The following is a 21,408-nucleotide window of genomic DNA, read 5'->3' as shown; positions in this document are numbered from 1 at the left end:
TTAAAGGAGCCATCATTTAATTCATATCTTTTATGCAACAGACTGATTGGCAAATAAAGCAGAGATGCAGAACTGAGACTGCACTTGGACAGCCAGTGGTTATCACAGTGCTTCTGGGAAGGGAGAAGAGTCAAAGCTGCCCGAACCACACCTTGGCAATTCCCAGTTTGAAAACTTTAAAGCACTGATAGGTGTGTGGCCTTAATTGACCCTAATGCTTTAGAAGAGCCAAGGTGAATCTTTTAGGTCTTGATGCTATTATGGCCAGTGCTTTGGGCCTCAGTTTTCAGACACCAACCCAATTTTTACCTCAAATGATGCAACTATTGTCTTACAACGGGAACTACTCCTTCAATACCAGTTTGAAGATGCACTATTCTTGTAGACAGATGAACCATACTGGCTCAGTCAATTTAAATCAACCTATAACTAATTTAACAAGCAGCTTTTTAATGCTAGCTAAAAGAATTCAGTCTTGATGTGTGTAAAATTGGTAGCTGCCCTCTGTATTAATTTAGCACATGACTATTTTATTAGGTAATTAATCAGTACTCTGTTTAACTTGCATAAAACAAAGTGAGATTTTTAGAACAGTATTTTGTCTTAAATTGGTCTCGGAGCATCAGTCTCAAAATAATTCAGTATATAATGAGGCTTTATAACAAGGTAAAGAGTTAAATACTGATTAGAACACTGCTGTTGCTCAACTGCCAGTAGTAGTGCATAGTGCAGTTCATAAAGCACATTTCTACAAGCACGACCATGATATATACTGAGAACAAGGTGAGTTTTAGCAAACTTTTTCTTTACTAAATTCTCTTGTTATAAATTACACAAATAACTTTATAAACAAATCCCCCCAGCTTGCATTTTGTTTAAAGTAATAACTTTATATCATACAAATAAAGAAATTTCAAGTATGAAAAGTGCATTATTGCAATAATACCTCTTTGCAAGTCCAAAAATCTTGGTTTAGAATAAAACTGTAAAGTGTAAAAAAGGAGTAAAACAATCAGTGCCATCTATTCATTCAAGAAGTCCAACATCTTAAAAATGATGCTTAGTGTGTTGCAGAGGCAGATTTACATCTGAAAGCAACATGTAATTGAAAAGAAGCTACGTGTGTGTTCATCATTTTGCATTATTAATTCTTTTTCCCTAGTTTTCTTCACCTTTCTTCGCGGGAATTCACAATACAAACAGTGCTTGTCCTCAGGTATCATCCGTTCTGTGCTGCTGCCACTTGCATGGTTCCAAGTTCTTCATCCTCTTCATGCATTCGCTTTAAACTTCCTGCAGAAGGCAAGAGGAAGCAGGATACATCTGAAGAGATCAGCTCTAACAATACACAGCTGTGAGTAGGACTACAGGGCAGTTATTGTCTTCTTGCAGGAACTCTACCCTTTGAAGACATTCAGCTTTTGGACAGCCAGTTGCTGACAGCACTCTTCCCTCACACTTCTCCACATGAAAGAGAAACTTCCTAGAATCCACCATTTTTTGTGTTCCCTTTACATCTCCCCCCAAACTCCATTTTCACTGACCTTTAGCAGGGGCTGCTACTGGCATACCTCTACATGATTAAGGTAACATTTTTTACATGCCCTAAGCCCCTGTTACCTGTTTAAAGGCACAGCAAAACTTCTTTTCAGACCAACTGCCTTAATTTTAAGGGCAGCAATTGTCATGAATAGTGGCTGCTTTCAACCTGTCACTCTTGATTCCCCTAAGGAACTCGGGGCTTTTGTGGGACAGGGAGAGGCAGGGCCCTTCCCCAGTATGGTATGGAAGTGCAGACAACAGCACAGAACAGTTCAACCATAGGAGAACAGAATATTTAAATTACTGCAAACTGAAGTTTGAACATAGCTTGCACACCAACTGCAGCTATCCCCTTCCCAAAAGTCTGAGACTCACTGCTGCTGGAGGTTTACTTAGGGAGTGCAAAAGTCACCACACAACACCAGGTAAGACAGGCGGCATCACGCACAACACGAAAGGCTTCTGACCTGTAGTACCAGGTGGAACTGAGAGGGATCTCTCCAACTGCAGTGGTGACATCATCTGGATGGTTAATTTTGCTAGATAGATGGCTTCATATTCCTGGAAAAGTATAGTAATACATATTGCTATTAATTTGGCATAATGCTTTGTAAGGATGAGAAGGACTAATTCAGAGAGTTCACTAGGATGGACTAGAGAGTATCTTATAGTAAGGCAGAGATTTTAGAGAAGGAGAGTTCTTTGCTGCTTTGACATGAACAACAAAAACTGTCAGGAAGACAGAACAAAAGAAAACTTAAAGGATAACAAGAAAGGGCTTTAAGGAAGAAAGTAAACTTTCATTTAAAAAATTCTGTGAGAATGTTCAGAGAACTCATTGCTGCTCTCAAAATGCAATTCAGACAGTAGAAACAAACCAAACTTAGAATACAGTAGCTTCTGCGATTTGTTACAAGGACAAACCATACACGGCCTTGAAGTTGCATTCTAGTGACCTGTCACGCTTTCAGTGCTACACCGCAACTCCTCGCAGGAGGTACTTTCAAAAACAAGAAAACCCAAAACAAAACCCACAAAACAAAAACAAAAAAACCCCCAAACAACTCAGGATATATTCAATCGTCTTGCTGCCAGCCACTTAAGTAATAGCAGAGACACTGCAAACCTGTTTTAACATACTGTCCTGACGTTTACCCACCACTCGCCCCGTAGACTCCTGGAATACGATAAAACAACTTCATGATACTGCTGTTCACTGTTTCAGACTTGTGAATTTTATCACCACTGAATGCAAGTGTCAGGAAGCATCACTGATGCATGCCACAATATTCACTTTGCAGTTTCCTTAGCCACCAATCAAGCTGTTTCAGAGCCTCTTAATCACTGCACAAAACAGGATTTTTATTTCTCCTCCATTCTTGGATTTGCTTTGTCTAAAGCTTAAGTCTAATGAACTAGGGTACCCACTCATCTTCCTCCCAAGCTCTACTATAGCTTCTGACATTTACTTGAAGCATACTTTTACAGTAAATGTTAAGCCTAAGTAGAAACAGCTGTTCTGCAGGAAGATGATTCATCAGATGGCTTTTGAGTTATGACTAGAAAAAAAGAAGTCACCTGAAGTTGATGGACAAATCCAGCATTAGGATTAATACAGAATCTTCTTTCTTGAACATAAGTAAATGCATCCCTTAAAAAGAGAAGGACAGAGAAAATACTTCAGTGGAAAACAGACTATGATGAAAGTCTCTGTGGTTTCAGGAGTCTTCCTTCTGATTATCAGTTCTTAGGAAATATACAACCTCTAAATGCTCCTCAGAACTGGTTTGTATAACTGAATTGTTTGGGCAAAATAGGAAGCAGTAGTTGTAAAATACTATTTGCCCACCCCCACCTCCAGTCTTCAGCTTGCTGGCCTGTTTTCAACACACTACTTAGAACAGCTTCTTGGGGCCTCTCCTGTAGTTTTACAGCAAGGCATTAATCCATGTAGGCTGGTATCCTGTTCCCATTAGCAGCAGGTACCTACTTCTTCTTAAAGAAAGGATGTAAACAAACCTGCAGTGAAGTGAAATGGAATAATTGGCCCCATGTAAAGTCTTCACTCAGTCTCAGTAGGTAACAACTGGCTTATGCATCAATACACAACTGTTTACATTCCCTCCAAAGTTATTCACTTACACCACTTGAATTAAAAAATGAATACCTACAGACATATCAGACTTATCTGCACTACAGTACTCTCTCACTTCAGCCTTTTCAGGCAAATGGTTAACTACATGACCACACTCTTTTCTCACCTGTACTTCACCCCAAATGTTTCCATTATGTATGCAATAACTAAGGCAGCACTGAAAAGAAAAAAAAAATTAGTAAAATGTATTTCCATTCTTTAAAAAAAAAAAAACTTAATAAGGAGGATGGACAGTTTCCTACCTTCTAGAAATCCCTGCATTTCCATGGACAAGAACTTTTCCTGAGAAGGAAAAAAAAAACAACCAACCATACTTGTACAGACTGAAGAAAATGCTTTGAAATGTAGTTTTTCCTTGTTATGGAGAACTACACAGTAGCAAGGTAAATCCTAAGAATAATAGGATGGGCATGTCTGTCTTCACTCTAAATTACTAACTACACTCCATCCATTACTGCCCTGAGTTACAGAAGCATGTATTCCTGCTCCTCTGAGGATTTTGAGTAACAGAATCTGCATTCCAGGACCACAACGCAAATTTAAGGCCCTACATTAGAGAGGGGACAAAAACAACTCATGCACAGAACACAGTTGTGTTTAAAGTAAAAAAAAAAAAACCCTAGATATACAAAAAAGTTTGTTTTCCAGTCAGAGGCAAAAGGAAAGAACACTTTGCTCTGAACCTGTATAATATAGTTCAAGTCAAGCGCAATAAAACCCCAAATTTAAGAAAACCTCATATTTAAGAGCCTCTAATATATACCACTAAGTTAGCTTTAAACCTTTAACAACAATGTATTAGTAAATGAAAGAAGAAAGTTAATATGATTTTACCTCCACTTTGTAAACTTCCATCAATAAATTCTTTAGTCTAAAAAGAAAAAAAATTACAAGACTCAAAGTTTCAGATTATTTTAGAAGTTACTGCTACTTGCATTTAAATTTGGTAGATTTTTTATTATCAGTCTTTATATACAGTGACAATAATGCACTCTGTTTATACAGACTTAGGCATCACTTCAACTGGACATTCATATTTCTTTTGTACTTTTAACTATACATAAAATTGTCAGTGAACAACTAGTGCGAAGCCAGAAACAAAAATGCATAAAAATCCAGTATGTGTGCCTTTTACAATTATTATGTCACATGTTACACCAGTATAATAACAAGTAATTTCTAAACATCTTTACTTAACAGTTGGGGGGGAAAAAAACAAACAAACCACCAAAACCACAAATTAAAACCCACATGTATCAACAGCAATGTGGCCTGGACTGCTCTACAGACACCTGTGTCTTCCTAGAAGTTCTCCAATGATATATTCCGTTATAGAAGCAGGTCTAATCAATCTATAAGGCGAGACATGATATAGTGAGGTCTGCGGAATACTGCCAGGTTGAAACAGCTGATTAGATGAAAAGCAAAATCTAAATAATTTATTGTGGGAAAAAGTCTAGTCTAGTCAGACTAGACTTTTCAAAACATACCAACACTGAGCTACTAAGATGTCAGTAACTGCGAGATTTGCAAAGGATGTTGTTTGACCAAATGGCATTATACTTTTGCAAAGCTGCAAGCCATCAACTGATTTCCTGCCTTGTTCTGCAAAAACATGACCACCTCTGCCATACACAGGGAAGCCAGAAGAGCTTTTTGGTGTTTGGTTTTGTTGTTGGGTTTGGTTTGTTTGGTTTTGGTTTTTTTTTTTTTTTGAGGGGGTGGGGAGGAACAAAATGCTCTTGCTCTGTTGCAAACTAACCTAAAATAAAAATACAAAACCATAGCTCAAAACTAAGGGTTTATTCTATTTCCAAAGGTCAGTATGTAATGGGTACTGTTTAACATAAAGTTACTTTAATTCCTCTACAGTAAACAGGTTTCAAGATGCTGTAAAACTTAGTTACACCAATTAGTTACTATTTTCTGTTGATTTTGGTTTAGTATTTGATACAAGAGATGTAATTACTCTTGGGCTCAAAAAAAAAGGTTTCCTACAGGCCAAGTTCTCCAGCACTCTCCAGTGACCTGATTTCTTTGTTTTGAGACCAGCCTTTTTTTCTTTTTTTTGAGACCATAATAAGGTACAGCTCTTACAACTCCGCCTCAGTTTCTATACTTACAAAAAGGAGTTAATTACACTTACTAAAAGTGGTAATAATAAGGTCACTTAAGAGTTCACAGCCCTTCCAGGTGCCTCAGGCTGGGTATCCCAAATTTGAAACTGGTATCTGTTAGATCAGAAAACCCTTACTGGGCAACTCCATTCCCAATCCATTCCCATTAACACAAAAATACTTACCATAGGGAAAAATCGTATTATATTCTCAACTGGATTATCTGCAATATCCAAGACTAAATACCTACAATGAAAACAGTTGCTATGAGTACACAGTAACACCGAGTTGCTGCCACCGGAACACAAACAGCTGATTCAACCCCACTACAATACTCAAACCTGCAGAAGGAAGCCAGCACACCCTCCTGACTTTACTTTCTGGTCTGAGCTCCAGAACTTCTACAATCAAGCAACCTCTGGAGCTGTCCTTAGAAGGAAGCGAGTGAGGAACCTTTTCCAAGATCCCCTGACAAAATCACCTCTCAGAGTGGAAGAAATTCACAAGTGCCATGCTACAGGTGACTGTACTTTGTTTGAAAGCAGCATACTACATACTCACATGTTCCCCATCAGTTTGTAAACATGGCCAGTGTTCTCTTCTAGGGCTGTATGCAACTTTTTCAGAGGTACACATATTCTGATTAAGTTACCTCAAATGTTTTATTAGCAGGACAAACTAACAGCTTAAAACCGAAGACAGTTACTGCAAACTAATGGATATTTCTCATTTCCAGACTTTGCCTATGTCTAGAGTTTATCAGGATGAATAAACTACATGGTTTGGATTTAAAAGTCTTTCTACACCTTCGCACATTTTTCAAATAGTTTTGACAATGTGAAAATATTTGGAAAGAACACTAACAAAAAATCTTGTTAATACAGAATAAGTTGTTTAAAAGTAAGACCTTTCATTGTTTGCAGGTCTGCATGTTATGATCAATTCTCACCTAAATAACTGTTGGAAGTTTGGTTTAATAAAATTTGCTTCAATGTTTTGCCGTATGCATATTACATGGGTTATTCCATGTTTCTGAAGTATAGGTAGCTGTGGAAAAAGAAAAACACATTTTTTTTAATTATGGAATTAATCTATTACACAGTAATAAAAAGAAAAACTATACTTAAATACACAATAGGGCTGTATCATGTCCTCAAGGAAAAATCAGAGCTAGTTTTCTAATATTCAAAGCACAGTGTGAAAAATTTTGTCTTTCAAAAAGACAAAACACAACCATTAGGAGCTGCAAGAAAAAGCATTCCTAGCAATGATAAAAAGAACAGGCAGTAAAGGCAGCATTTAATGAACTTGTTTGTCTCTGCCCACCTTTCACTTTGCCTGAAATTGCAAGTCTCTACATGATGTTGTAATTTTCAGCTAGCATTAGATTCTCACTGGAATCAGACCATTGAAAGTAAGATCATTTAAACTATGAGGTAAGTTTGCAGATACAAGCTTTGTCTTAGCAGTGTCTGACTTTACTGTACATGCAATTTACCTTATTTTACTGCATATGTGCGAGTTCCCAGTTCTGATTGGTGTTGCAACACTTTAGCAAAGGAAATAGATTGCCTGACCAGTAATGTGCAAGTCTCAAACGATTTGCCTTTTTCTAAGAAAAATTATATTCAAGCTTAACTCTAAGACTCAATTTTAATACAGAAAGCTCACACATGAATGCTCACTGCAATTAGCATGCAAGTCACTTCAAACTTGCACTTTTCTCTGGTGTGCAAGGACTAGGTAAAGCTGACTAGCTGAATTGAGGGAGCATGCACGTGTGTGTACACAAACACATGCAGAATTTCAAGCAACATGAAAAAATTTAATTGGGGCTCTTTTTTCATTTTTCTCCTGAAGTAACCTTTTAGCTCACAAGACTGTTACAGAAAACACAGACTTGTAAGTGTGAACTGCCCCAGCATGTGCCCAAAGCAGTAGTTCAGATTCACACTGGAAAGGGGAGGCATTGACACTGGCCCCAGTCAGATAATCCTGCAGGCTAAAAAGACCATCCCAGAAATGCACAACATATTACTACTACTATAGCATCTTTCATGTTCCAGTTCAGGATTGCAACCAAATTTACACCTATATAGATAACACTTGAACATATCACCACAGTAACAAAACAAATTACCACAGCAAAGTTTCCTTATGAGACACTATTCTGAAAAATCATACCTTGCTTTTCATAGCTGAAGAATATGGGCCTAAAAATAACCCAGGTAAAATTTCCTAGGAGGCAGAAGAACAGACATTTAATACCAACTCAAAATTATTTTAAATAATACATTGCACTTAACTCAGACTATGCCCATGGAAACAAGTAATTTACATATTAGTGAGAGATGTGTTATCAAGTGTCATTTATAACAGGACAAGGGAAAAAAAAAATCAGTTTGGCAAAATAAAAGAAACATGATCTTTGTGCAGGAGATCTTGTTTTGGAACAGGAATCAAGTCCTTTATTTGGACTAAGTTCCAGTTTGATTACTGCATCTTACCCAGCCCCAGATCAAATGAAGGGAACTCTAACTTTGTACATAATCGTGTCTTGTAATTAATTCCAAATCACTCTCATGGAAAAAGATACACGCATGGTAAGTCTTCTAGCTTTGTCCTAGTAGTAGGAAAATATCAATTTTTAACCATTTATCTCCCCGCCAATAAAGATGTGTAGATCTGTAGATCTTATCTTGTGCAAAGATTTGGCTGACACCATGGTAGGAAAATTTTAATTGTTCATCCTACTTGAGAACCCTTACTTCAAACCAAATTTAAGTTAAAAAGCAAAGCTCCAATACATTGTTAACAACCACCTCCTAAAAATATTCATGAAGACAAAAATACAGTATTTTGGGGTTTCTGAAGAAAAGGACAAAATTCCTTTTTTTATTGTAGTACTTGCACAACAGAGATCCAAGCACACCTGCACTCTAACCTGGCAATCCTCACACATTTCTCCCATGGTGCTGCCTGACACTTTACCCCTAAACACTAATTTTGATGCCAGCTCTTTTGTAGGGCACTTTTTCTTATTGAATGCACCACGGGTTTTGACTCAAATGGTAATTGAAAGTGTGTCATACCTGCATCTCTCTCCTCATGGGATAGGTCCAATCCTTAAAATAAAACAAAAAATAATTATATAGGCACATAAAGGGAAAAACAAATTCAGACAGAGATCTTATGTAAAAGAATCAAAATCTATTTTCTGCAGATTGTACAAGCTACCTGCTATGCAACAGGCACATTGCTTATGCTTACTGCTAACTCTCCACATGGATACCAGTAACACTCAAGTGCAAAGAACACTATTTTGAAAGCTAATGTGAAGAAACCTCAACTACCCTGCAGCAGTGACGAAGCCTGTGTAGAATAGCTAGTGGTGTACATCCACACCTCAGCTTTCTGCTTAGAAACTTCCCTCTAGAGCCGGGGGGGGGCGGGGAGAAAAAGAAAAAAAGCTTTAGAACATTCTGTACTAGCCACAGAAGCAAAAAAATTCCTTTGACTGGTACATTCCTACAGCCACTGAAAAAACAGTTAGGAGATAACAAGTATAGCAGGTAACTCCCTTAAAATCCACACTGCCTCACCTAATATATTTCAACTAACTTTATTTTGAATATTCAGGATTTAGCTTTAACACTTGTAGAAATCTATGTTCCCCATGAACACAGCAAGCCACTACAGTGAATCTCCACTTTTCTCCAACCTAGACAGTTACACTGGGAGGGATCCTTGCACAGTAAACACATATGCTTGTGTTCAGCCACAAGGACATGATACTACTTGTCGGTTAATTTACAGCTAGCACATCACACCCTTCCACAGAATCTCAGACCCTCAAGTTTGTGAAGGTTCACTTCTTGGGAACCACCCCTTACCAGCTGACTATTTGCTATCATCCAACTCAGTCTATCAGAACTGCCCAGAGCAAATGCCAGGATCAATATTTTCATCCTTTGCTCCATTTTACAGAACTGCCAAAGCTGAACAGAAAAATGCTCAGACTCTATTCCTGTCTTTCCTTCTTTGCAACTCCCACTGTCCTCTATTAACAGGCACTTACTCATTCTTTGACCCTCACACATGAAGGAGTTATATCTGAGATCACAGTTACCAGCTGGAGAAAAAAAAAAAGGAAATAGTCAAACATATCAAATAAAATAGACTGCATACATTTATTTACATAACTTTATTGGTTGCTCCACACACACCGGCAGCTAAGAAAAAACTTTGCCATATGTCGTTCTTGTTGATGTTCCAATCTCCTCAAAACTATGAGAAAGTTAAACTCTAAATATTCAGCCTCTGAAGCGAGCTGAGGATTACACCAAGAAAGATTCAGGACCTTAAACTGCCTTCCTGTCCACCTTAGCACCTGCAGCTGTACCAGTAGCATCAATTTCACATTAACCCCCTTTTTTACTAAGGCACATGAGAAAAATACAGTGGTTCCCCCAGACACACACACAGTTACGCTGTGAGGTTTTGCTAGCTCTTGTTAGTGGAATTAGAAGGGATTTTAGTATCAGTAAAGTTATTCTAGAAACCACTTGAATCTGGGACAGCATTTCTGAGAAAGCAAACAAACATTAAGCCACTCAAAACAATTCTTTGAATACTACCTAAAATGGTAGTACAAACAGGAAAATAAAATACACTGAAATGATCTTTGCTAAAGACAGTGAGGTAAGCTAAGTTACTTCTGTATGTTTCAGCTGTAATAATAAAAGCTCCTGGTAGTAGAAAGCAGAAATTCTGTGACAAAAGGATGATATTTGCAGAACTGTATCCTTTGGAGGTTGACCTAAGAGTGTTTCAGCATAATCCTGTTGTCTAACTGCATGTATGAAAGCATACTTCATTCACCAAAAAGCAAGAAAACCCCAGTTTTGTCCAAGCATAAAAACAATATTATGAGAAATAAACTCTGAAAAGCTTAAGCTACACTCCAGGAGTATACAAGTGCTTAAGTGGGTTTATTACTCTATATATTTGGAGAATTTAAAAGTCTTAATCTAGACCATAATGAAAACACAAATTCATCACTACTTTGGTCAAGAGGACTTAACAATACATTACAAATATTCCTTTCAAATGCATTAGAAACAGGAAATCGTGTTAGTCCCAACAGCTGTTAGCTGTGCAAAATAAGTAGGCAAGAATTTAGCAATATACAATCCAAAGGAAACCAAAACCCAAAAGACAACAGATGCCACAGATGTTCTGAACAAGAGAAAAATGTCAGTATTGCCTTCAGACATTAGTCTTCAGTGTTCTTCAAGAAGCCAGAAAGGTACAGTTTCCAATGGGGTTTAGTCTGCAAAATAAATACCTGAAAGACTATGTCTCAGATTAAATGTTTTCTTTATAAAAAGTACACAAACTACTGAAAGAGTGATTCCAGTGATTTCGTGACAGCCCTTCAAGGCTTTTAAAACTAACAATGCAAGATTATTTAAATGTTACCAAAAATTATGTAAAAAAAACCCTATTAATGTAGACTGAACCCAAGCAGGGGTCTCATTTTAAGGAATTTATTCATCAGCCATGTTTTCCACACTGTCTGAAGCACCCAGCAGACAAACAACTACTGAAAGTTTCTCTTCTTATCAGACCAAATACAAGAATTTTGCTAAGAAAACAACCGGTGATGCCAGAGCTGGATAGAATAACAGCACTCCTTGCTGCTAAGTATTTGGTAGGTGCTACAGAATAAGTGACAACTCACTGGAAGACATGATCTTCAATACTCACAAGACTAGACTGTGATTCACTGACAGACAAGTTTAAAAGATACCTCAGCTGTTTTGCTGAGGGGTGTCCACTGCACATACCTGCTGTGTTTTGCATTCGCACAAATGAAATGCCAGGGACTATCTAAAGCGCTTCAACTGCTGTCCCAGAATGGAGCGACTAGCAAAAGAAAAGGGAATAAAGTACATTTTGAAGCCCTCCCTTCCCCATCTACAGCCAATCTCTAACTGAAATAAATTGAAGACATGAACAAATAGGTGAGACTTGTCTATACTACAAAGAGCTTCTTGGTAACCAATATCCAAACTACATCAAGAATTATGCTGCCAACAGTTACGGTTATTTTGTCAATATTTTGCCATAGCTATACCTGTTCTTCCTTAGAACAGTTTAACAGCAAAAAAAACCTGACACCTTACATTGACATGTGCAAATGTACGTACATGTGGACTTTTTCCTGAAAAAGTGACCTTGGCTAGGACTTAATATAAAATTAATATTATGAATTGTTTTAATTAGTTTAACAGCCCTGACATTGAGACTTGTCTACGCTCAAGATCTGCACAAAAGCAGACTGTGGTTTTTAAACGCAGCACCACAACGTACCTTATGCTATCTGCATATGCTTCACCAGAAGGAATGTAGTGAAATGGATATACATGACATCACTTAACTGGTCCCTATCCGACAGTTTAAGTCTGAAGACCCATCTAATTTTCACATATAAAAGGTATATCCTAGTCTGTGTTTGCCAAAGCTCATCTTTGGTTGAAAGGCAATCCGCAGTACTGCACTTTCATTACTATGGTTAAACTCCTGCTGCCTTATAATTAGTAGAGCCTGCAAACCACAGACTGTCCTAGATGAAGGAAGAAGCTATCAAAGGTGCTGCAAAAAAACACCAGTAAAATAAATCAGATCAGTAGTTTAAAGAAGCAGAATCCAACAACAAGAAGTGTCTTTTCTAGATTTTACCTGCTTCTCCTTACCTGCTCAGCATCACTGGGCATCAGCCACCATCTGCCATGACTTTCCCTGCTTTCAAGACCATTACTCAAGTCCTTTTGAAAAGCTGCACGCAACTCCCAGTAAAACCTTCCTGACCACTCCAGGTTTCTGACCCTTTTCCAACACTCAGACAGCTCATTTGTTGTTGATTAATAGCAGCGCTTACCTCTCTGTACAGCTTTCTCTTCCCACTGCAATTCATCACAGCAAGACTTCTGCATGATTGATTGTTCCTTGCGTACCCCTAAAAATCTAGAGTCTGTCAGAATCCTCTTGCCTAAATTTGTTTCTCTGTCTAGTGGAATATTCATATAAGCTGTAACACTCGAAAGTCTCTCCTCCAACATTCTTCCACAAGTTGTGAAATCAAAGCTAAAGACAACTGTCACAGCAATGACAGCCACACATTCTGCTGACCTGCTTCAATTCCTTCATCTGCTCTGGCCAGCTGATCTCTTGGATATAACTTTGTACTGCTCTGTACAGGAAATTAAAAATACAGCTAAACAGTGTTATATCAGAACAGTCAGAGGGTGTGATTATATTAACTGCCAACACTACTATGACCCCCCCTTAGCAGGCTACAGCTTGGATTGTGGATGGGTTGTGATCCCTTAACAATTACCTTGACACAAAAGCTTTATGCTTAATTCTGAGGCAGTTTTAAGTCTAATTTACACAATGAAATGAGATCACAACTTGGTTTTGAAAGTATTTTAGACAATATCTTGGAAAAAAACTCCCAGCTGATACAGTCCAACAAAAGCGGGGGGAGAGGGGACATCATCATTAAAGACCTGCACAAAAATAAAATTAGTTACACCAATGGCCTTTGTAAAACGGAACAACAATTGTCAAAAGAAATCATGCAATACTAAAGTAGTAATAAAGCATACTCATTTGCCATCTTTTAATAAGAAAACAGACAAATTAAATGAAGTACTGAAAAAATATTCAAGAAAAATATTTGAATATTACTGCAACCTGTCATGTCTATCACTGTGAAGCATGCTACTTTAAGGGCCTCAAAATTAGCTACAACAAAGAATGCAATGAAAGGCTGTGTCTTCAGTTTCAGTTATGCTTCATGTTCATGGGCAGTTATTCCAGTTAGAAGCACTTTATTTTTTTTTTTTAATATGTATATAGAATAGAATTATTTCAGTTGGAAGGGATCTACAACGATCATTTAGTCCAACTGCCTGACCACTTCAGGCTTAAATATATTTTTTTTTTCTGGGTAAAAGTTCTAGTGCAAGTATATAAAATATAAAAATTAACCCCAGTCTTTTCGTTCACTCAAGATGCAGGCATGCCACTAACAAGAACAGAGCTATACTAACAAGGTTAAGGAAGGCTTTGACAGTACTGCTAACCCAAAGCAGCAGCTAGTTAAAGGGTGAGGCTACATTCCCACCCTTGTGCAGTTGTTTAATCCTACAGTCACCATGCTCAGGAAACTACAATGGCCCCAAACTAACAGCTTTTTTAGCAAAGCCGGTTGTCTACCAAGTAAGCTCCCTGCTCCAGGTCACCACAGGTCAGATAAGCTCTGGGACAAAAACGGTGACAACACCGGATGGTTGGCAGGACGGGTAAAGCCACTTTTTAGCAAAGCCAGCTATTAGATGGGCTTTGCTGTAATGGCAAGTCCCCCCTCAGTCACAGATCCCACTTCAGTCAGTCTCACCAATGGTCAACATGGGCTGGGAAGCAGTGCTTAACAGCGTTTTCTGCGTATTTGTAAAGAGTACTTGGACAATGGGAAGTCCTCATTATACAGACATTTTTGCTTTTGAAAATACAAAGGAATACAAAAGCAGGAAGGTGGAGAGGAAAAACAATAGCAGGTGGGAATGACAGAGCACACAGGAAGGAAGAAGTGTACAACAGGAAAATAAAGGTTATTTTAGCAAAGAGAAACACAAGCCATGGAAAGGGATAAAAAGGTAGACTAAGGCAACTCAATGGAAAGTAGAAACATAATATAGAAGAGAAACAAATGCTTCTTATTTGTCCCATTCTGTAACACTGGTCCAAAAGATACCTCTACTAGCTTAACTACCAATTAGCACACAGGATCATCAGCACTGACTTTTATTAAAGCATGATAAAGCAGTGAAGACAGAATTCTTCAGCTTATATGAAGCACACAGCCAAGTGGCAGGACTGCCACACTTTTTGTATTGTTTTCTTTTTAAAGAGACTTGCACAGAAGCTGAGACTCATCTGAATTTTTTCTAGTAGTGTTTCTCCTGCATTCACCCCACGGCATTTCTACCCACTACAATAAAAGGTCGTGCTGATTCACTTTTTACAAAGAATCTGTAGAATGAGCAGTAATGAACAAGTTTTAATGGTAAAGGAAAAATTGTATTCAGATTATTAGAATTGTTTATAATGCTGCAAGTATGTCCTTTTTCATGGTCTTTGTTTTTTTAACTACAGCCTAGTGAGTTGGGCTATATTAAGACAGCCAAGGAATGTACAGGTCTCTACAATCCTCACTTAGATTAAAAAGCCCATACTTTAAGCCCCCTGTTCTCCAGACTGCTCCAGTTGTGAGCCACCTTCATGTCTGTGTGGATGCCTATGCACTTCAACAGGCTTCCCACGGATCCAAGGCATAAGTTAATCACGACTGACAAGACTGCTCAACTTCAGCTGCCACAGTGCACTTCTTTTGATATATGCAAAGTAGTCTGATAGTATCCCACAGAGTTATGATCAAAATCTGTCACCTGATTTACATTTCCCAGCATAACATAGCATTTTTTAAAAATTTCTTTTGCTCTATTCTGTGGGCAGGTAAAATAAATGTTATAATACAGGCTTCCTATTTTAAAGACTCTGCAGAAGAGAAGAATCACTATGTTTCAGGGGGTTATTTGTGTTTCCTTTCAGAAGTAAAAGTAAAGAAGTTTAAGAAATTTGTTCCACCTTTAGATGGACTGCACTACTGCATAGTTTTAAAAAGCAGTAAAAATACATTAGCATTTCAGACTAAATATAGCTGTTAAGAAATGTAAATTTCTTCAAAAAACCATGTGCTAAAGAGACCTCAGTTTTTACGCATAATAAAAAGGCAAATATGACTGCTTAGTCAATAAGCTGATAATTCCATTACAAAAACCACGGAGAGTCCTAAAAAAATTCTAAATACATCACAAATAGTAGTTTACTCAGCCTGCTTGCAAGCAAATATGCTAATGTTTTAACAAAGAAATGTAATTATTGCTGCGTTCCCATTACATACATCCTAGCACTATTCTTTTTTGTTTGTTTGTTTAAAATTTAATGGGAAAATAATTTCCATTAAATTCCTTGAATTATTCCAGTCCTTACTTGCCATCTTTCCAAAAGTGCTAAGATGTCTCAGTACTAACATGCCAGCATGCACTAACTGTTGTTAACCCAACCTTCTTTTAACAGGACTTTAGCCATACACATTTATACTGGGGAAAAGAAACCAAACCCAGCACTTCTCAAATTTAAGAAAGTTTGAGACCTCATCTTGAAAGTAGCGCCAATTTTAGAAAAAGACATATAAATCTAAGCTTAGAAATTATTTTCATGCCATGTACAACCACTATTACTCATAAGACTTTGACATATTCGCTATCACTAATCTGTAAAAGAACATGTAGAGTTTACAGACATTCACGAAATATACCAGAAAAGCTTCGCAAGAATAGCGAGTTACATGTTGAATATCCAAAAATTAAAAGTAGAAAACACTCAGATGGCATAAGGACCTGTAAAAAGGAGTTCAGCTTTTAACTGCCACAGACTCACCAGTGAAAGACGGAAGCTGGTTTATCCCAGACTTCATTAGCTCATCTTGCAGAACTGGACAATTCACCCAGACTGCAGCCAGCACGTAAGAGTGGACTAGAGGAAGCACCGCAAGCCAGCACTGACACACGGTTGTACCGAAGCATGGCAGATGCTGGCGAATACCTGTCTGTGCTTGACCTATAACAAACATGGTTTCACCACCTGAACGAACTTTAAGTACACACAAACTGCAGGGAAAAAAAAAAAAGTGACACATGTCACTAAGGGTACTCAGAAGAACGAACTTCTGGTCGGTCAGTTGCTGAGATGGTATCAGATAAGGAATGCAAAGAAGGCACAACTCTCTCTGGCAGGTAAACATCACTGGCATTTCTTAACATGGCATTTCGCAAGCTCCAAAGAGTACCAATAGCCAAGCAGTTTAAAAATCCAGCAATTTGTAATACTATGTATGGATTAGGGACATTGCAAACAATCTAGAGGCCAGAAAACTGACCTATTTATCTAGAGTACATTCCCGCAGTCTGCCTAAGTCAATCCAACCACAGGCTGCCGTCATCCCCTCAGATAGCCTTGCCCGCTCTCTGACTTTTCCACGTGCCAGCACTAGGGAGTGTGAAGCTGTGCAGTCAACCAGTTCAGCTCACCAATTTGGCTTTTTTAAAAATTATTATTATATTTAAGCTGTCACATGGTTACTAGTGTCAGACAGGAGAAGGGAGCTAGGGGGTGGCAGTTAGATTGCCTTAAAGTGACCACAAAGTTGCACTTACTCTTGAGCAAGTAAACCAGGGATTCCCCAAGTTCTCTCTCCTTCCCCTCCCCTGCTGCCCCCCAATATCTTGAAATCAAATCTACCAAGACAGCATTAAACCATACATAACCAACTTCCTGAAATAAAATTGGAAAGTACTCCTCATTAAAGAACCTCCTCACTGCAATACACAAGAGATGATCTTCAGCTTTTCAAGAATAACTACATTTTGTGGGCAGAATGATTTTAGTTTCCTTAGTTTGCTTTTCCAAAGCATCTTACAAGATGGGGCTGAAGGCTCAAGGCTAGGGTCTCTTAGGCTTTGCTGACAAAGTTAGCTCCACAAGAACTTTGACATTCTCTACTGGCTTTAACTTTTCTGTTTCCCCCAAATACTCCAACTATAGTGTAATGTAAGCTGTTGAAAAAAAAATTAACTTAGGGTTTTTAAAAATAGTCCTTGAAATTCTCCACTATGGTCTTGCAGCACGTGGAGTTGTAACATTCTATACATTATACTATTGAGAGATAGAGCATGAAAAAAGCAAAAAATAAAATCCACTCTGAAGGACACTATTAAAGTTTCAGCTTTCATCAGCTAAGAGCTGTTAGACTGGCAGTGACCTCTGTTTTTAAAACTATTTTAACCGCACACTCCTTTTTAGCCATTCTAGTTATAAACAGGTTCAAAAAGCCATCCAGGCTAATTCAGTTAACCATTTGCACAAGTAACTGTAGATAATATGATTGGTTTCCTGAGAAAGAAATTTAAAAACAAACAAACTATAAACCTCACAGGGTGGTATATAATTTGTGTTCAGATACAAACTGATTACAACTTTCTGAAAACAACCAAGATGACTTGTAAACACCTCCACAGCTCTGAAGTGAAGAGGGTGTTTAAATCTCGACAACAAAACCAAAAAAAAAAAATGCATAGTAACTTCCATATTTCAGGTAACTTACCACAACAACAGTATTCAACAACTCCATTAATACAGAAATAAAGGCTGATGTTTATGAATTATGCAACAATCTATAGACCTCTGCAGAGCTCAGATACTATCAACTTCCCGCATGAAGACTGTGACGTTTTGCATGAAGTATCTGACGCTATCAAAGCAGGACACTTAAGGCTGTTTGTGACACATGACAACACACCACCAGTATCCAGGGTCAGAACCGAGAAGCTAAGCCAAGTTCAGAAATCAGACACCACACTGACCCGACTCCTCTAACACCACGCAGGGTGGAGTTTAGTCTTAGCAGATATTGCCACCTGTCTCAGTCTGCAGAGAAGTCTTGGCTCTTCAACACCGTAAAAATGCCTCCCCAACAGACTCACCAGAGCGCCAAATTGTTTCTGGAGTATCTAAGAGTTAGTAGACACCAACTGTTTGGAAGGGAACACGCAGGTACTCACTGCTAGCAGCTCCTTACCTTTCTGCACGTACAAAAAGGGGCAAGCTGGGAGCCAGCAGCAGATGGAGGACAGGACTGGTGACCATACAAAGGGAGAGGGAACGCGCAGCGGAAAGCAAAAGGGCGGCTAACAGACAGGCCATGACATGCTGAAGCACAGAAGAGGGGACACCAGCGACAGCAAGCTGAGTGGGGGCCGCTGTCAGAGGGCAAAAGCCAAGGGAGCCAAGATGAACCGGGCGGGGGGGAGGCTTCTGTGAAAGCAGGCACCCTGTCTTCGGGGGGGGGGGGCTTCTGTGAAAGCAGGCACCCTCTCTTCAGTGGGCGGGGGCTTCTGTGAAAGCAGGCACCCTCTCTTCAGTGGGGGGGGGGGCTTCTGTGAAAGCAGGCACCCTCTCTTCAGTGGGGGGGGGGCTTCTGTGAAAGCAGGCACCTTCTCTTCAGTGGGGGGGGGGCTTCTGTGAAAGCAGGCACCCTCTCTTCAGTGGGGGGGGGGGGCTTCTGTGAAAGCAGGCCCCCTCTCTTCAGTGGGGGGGGGGGCTGCTGTGAAAGCAGGCACCCTCTCTTCAGTGGGGGGGGGGGGCTGCTGTGAAAGCAGGCACCCTCTCTTCAGTGGGTGGGGGCTTCTGTGAAAGCAGGCACCCTCTCTTCAGCGGGGGGGGGGGGGGGGGCTTCTGTGAAAGCAGGCACCCTCTCTTCAGTGGGGGGGGGGGGGGCTGCTGTGAAAGCAGGCACCCTCTCTTCAGTGGGGGGGGGGGGGGGCTGCTGTGAAAGCAGGCACCCTCTCTTCAGCAGGCAGGGCTCGCTCACAGCCCCGAAAGCAGGCAGGCGGGGAAAGGCCGGAGGCACCCGCAAGGGGAGGCGCAGGAGGGAAGGGGTTCTGTGAGGGCAATGGAGACGGCAGGGAGCAAAGGACAACGGGCAGGACCGGAGGATGCGGTCGGTGGTCCCCGGGGCGGGGGGGGGGCCGGACCTGCGGGCGGGGGTGTCGCCGGTACGGGGGGGGGGGTTAGAAGGCGGACCTGCGCCTCGGTGGGGACCGGCGGGGGCGGCCAGCGAGGCCTGCGCTGGGATCTCAGCGGGGACCCCGCGGCCAGGCGGAGCGGGGCGTACCGGCGGGGGGGGGGGGACGGACACAGGCCCCCACAGCCCCGGGCGGGGGTTGGGGGGAAGGTTGGGGGGGGGCCGGGACCATCCGCGCCACCACGCCGGGCCGGGCGCCCACGAGGCCGGCGCGGCAGCTGCCCCCCGCGGCGGGCGGCTCTCCTCAGAGGGGGCCGGGGCGGCGGGCCCCTGATAGCTCTCCCCCCCCTCCGCCGCTCACCTCAGAGTCCTCTTTGGCCTGCGGCAGCGCGGGGAAGGCCGGCTTGGCGAGCTCCATGGCCGGGCGCTCTCCGGGCGGGGCAGGACCGGGCAGGGCGGCTATTTGGGCAGCGGGCCCGCGGGCTCCGGCTCAGGAGCAGCAGCGGCGGCGGCGGGAGGAGGCGGCGGAGGAGGCGGCGGCGCGCTCAGCCGCTCGCGCCCGGCCGCCATGCTGCTGCTGCTGCTACTGCTGCTGCTACTGCCTCTTCCCTCCTCCTCCTCCTCCCGCCGCCGCCGCTCCCCCTCCCTTCCGCCCGCCCCCGGGCTCCGCTCCAGCGGCGGCGGCGGCGGCGGCGCCTCCGCTCCCGCCCCGCTCCGCCCCAACCGCTCCGCCCCCAACGGCCGCCGCGCGCGCGGGGGCGGTGCCGCCAACGGCCCGAGGGGGCGGGGCGGGGCCGGGCCCGGCGCGCGGAGGCCGTGAGGCGCCAACCGGCGCGCGCGCGCACGCTCTCGCTCCCCTCACGGGCTCGATCCCCAGGCGGGGCTCGGGGAGCGCCGTTAGCTCCCCCCCCCCCCCCCCCGAATTCGTTAATTAACTCCTCGCGACCCTAATTAGAACTTCTTCAACAGGGCCTTTTCCCTTCAACAGGCCCTTTTCCCGCCACAGGTTCACAGCGATCAAGGCCCAGCTTCTCCGGTCGAGGCTCAGGCCTGAAGCGCCTCACGCCTCGGCCACCACAGCGCCTTGGGCACGCTGGCCGCCATGTCGCGGCCGTTAACGCTTCCCAAGATGTTCTTCTCGTCGCCTTCCCCTCGCCCTGCCGTGGCTTGCGGTCTCTTTCTCCTCGCACGCAGAGCGGACCGCTTCCATTTTGGCAAGCAGACACTCGTTTTATCCGTCATCAGAAAGGCGCTGACACTGCCTGCCTCAAATTTTAGCTGATGCCGCAAACGAGGTAATTTTCAAACAGGTCCTCTCTGCACGTGGGAGATGCCCTCTCGCACCAGTCTTGGGGCAGGAACTTATTTTTCCTCTTTTTGAGGTTCCCCGTCCCGTGCTCCGCTGGACTCTTAAGATACCACCCCAAACTATTTAAACACTTTGCTCATTTCCCCCTTGAGAAACTTTCGACAACCACATTTCAGCAACCGTTCCTTCAGCACTGCAATTTCCTTTCAGTGAAAGAGGAAAAATGAAACGGCAAAGGAGAAAGCAACAGTAAAACCGCAGCTCCCACCTCCAGCTGGCATCAAGAATAGGAACAGGGACAGGTGTCGGTGGCCTTAGCTTACGGCCCAAACTTCAAAAATAAGCTATAACCATTCCCAGGGCTTCAGGAAACAGTTTGCCACCTTTTACCCTCCACGGTAATGCCAGACGTTCAGCTCACTATTTACATCACTGTAGTGCTCAGAAACTGACTTTTATCTAATTGTTCCATGCGCACTGGCTGTAGCACCCAGACCTAGCAGCTCTGTACGAGGTGCGCTCAAACCAGTGTTCTGGTAAACTAAGATTTGCGTCTTCTGACAGTCACAAT

The 21,408-nt window shown here is 41.8% G+C and overlaps 1 protein-coding gene across 2 annotated transcripts; it reads right to left on the bottom strand.

Annotated features, from left to right (window-relative positions):
- Positions 1-784: 784 nt before the first annotated feature.
- On the bottom strand, positions 785-20,182 carry STYX (serine/threonine/tyrosine interacting protein). 2 transcript variants are annotated; one of them, XM_029999277.1, is made up of 11 exons: positions 19,890-20,182; positions 8,907-8,939; positions 7,999-8,052; positions 6,764-6,861; positions 6,000-6,060; positions 4,532-4,568; positions 3,940-3,979; positions 3,804-3,854; positions 3,121-3,193; positions 2,010-2,103; positions 785-1,293 (listed from the first exon to the last, which is right to left on the bottom strand). In XM_029999277.1, exons 1-11 carry the CDS (start codon positions 19,944-19,946, stop codon positions 1,220-1,222), a joined length of 672 nt encoding a protein of 223 aa, XP_029855137.1. In that variant the 5' UTR covers positions 19,947-20,182; the 3' UTR covers positions 785-1,219. The 2 variants fall into 2 exon arrangements, with proteins under 2 accessions (XP_029855137.1, XP_029855147.1); XM_029999287.2 differs by lacking the exon at positions 19,890-20,182 and adding an exon at positions 12,758-13,700.
- Positions 20,183-21,408: the final 1,226 nt, after the last annotated feature.

Source organism: Aquila chrysaetos, chromosome 2 (assembly GCF_900496995.4).
Source record: "Aquila chrysaetos chrysaetos chromosome 2, bAquChr1.4, whole genome shotgun sequence".
NCBI classification, from domain to species: Eukaryota; Metazoa; Chordata; class Aves; order Accipitriformes; family Accipitridae; genus Aquila; species Aquila chrysaetos.
Note: the sequence above shows the minus strand (reverse complement) of the source record. Positions and strands in the feature narration are given on the sequence as shown.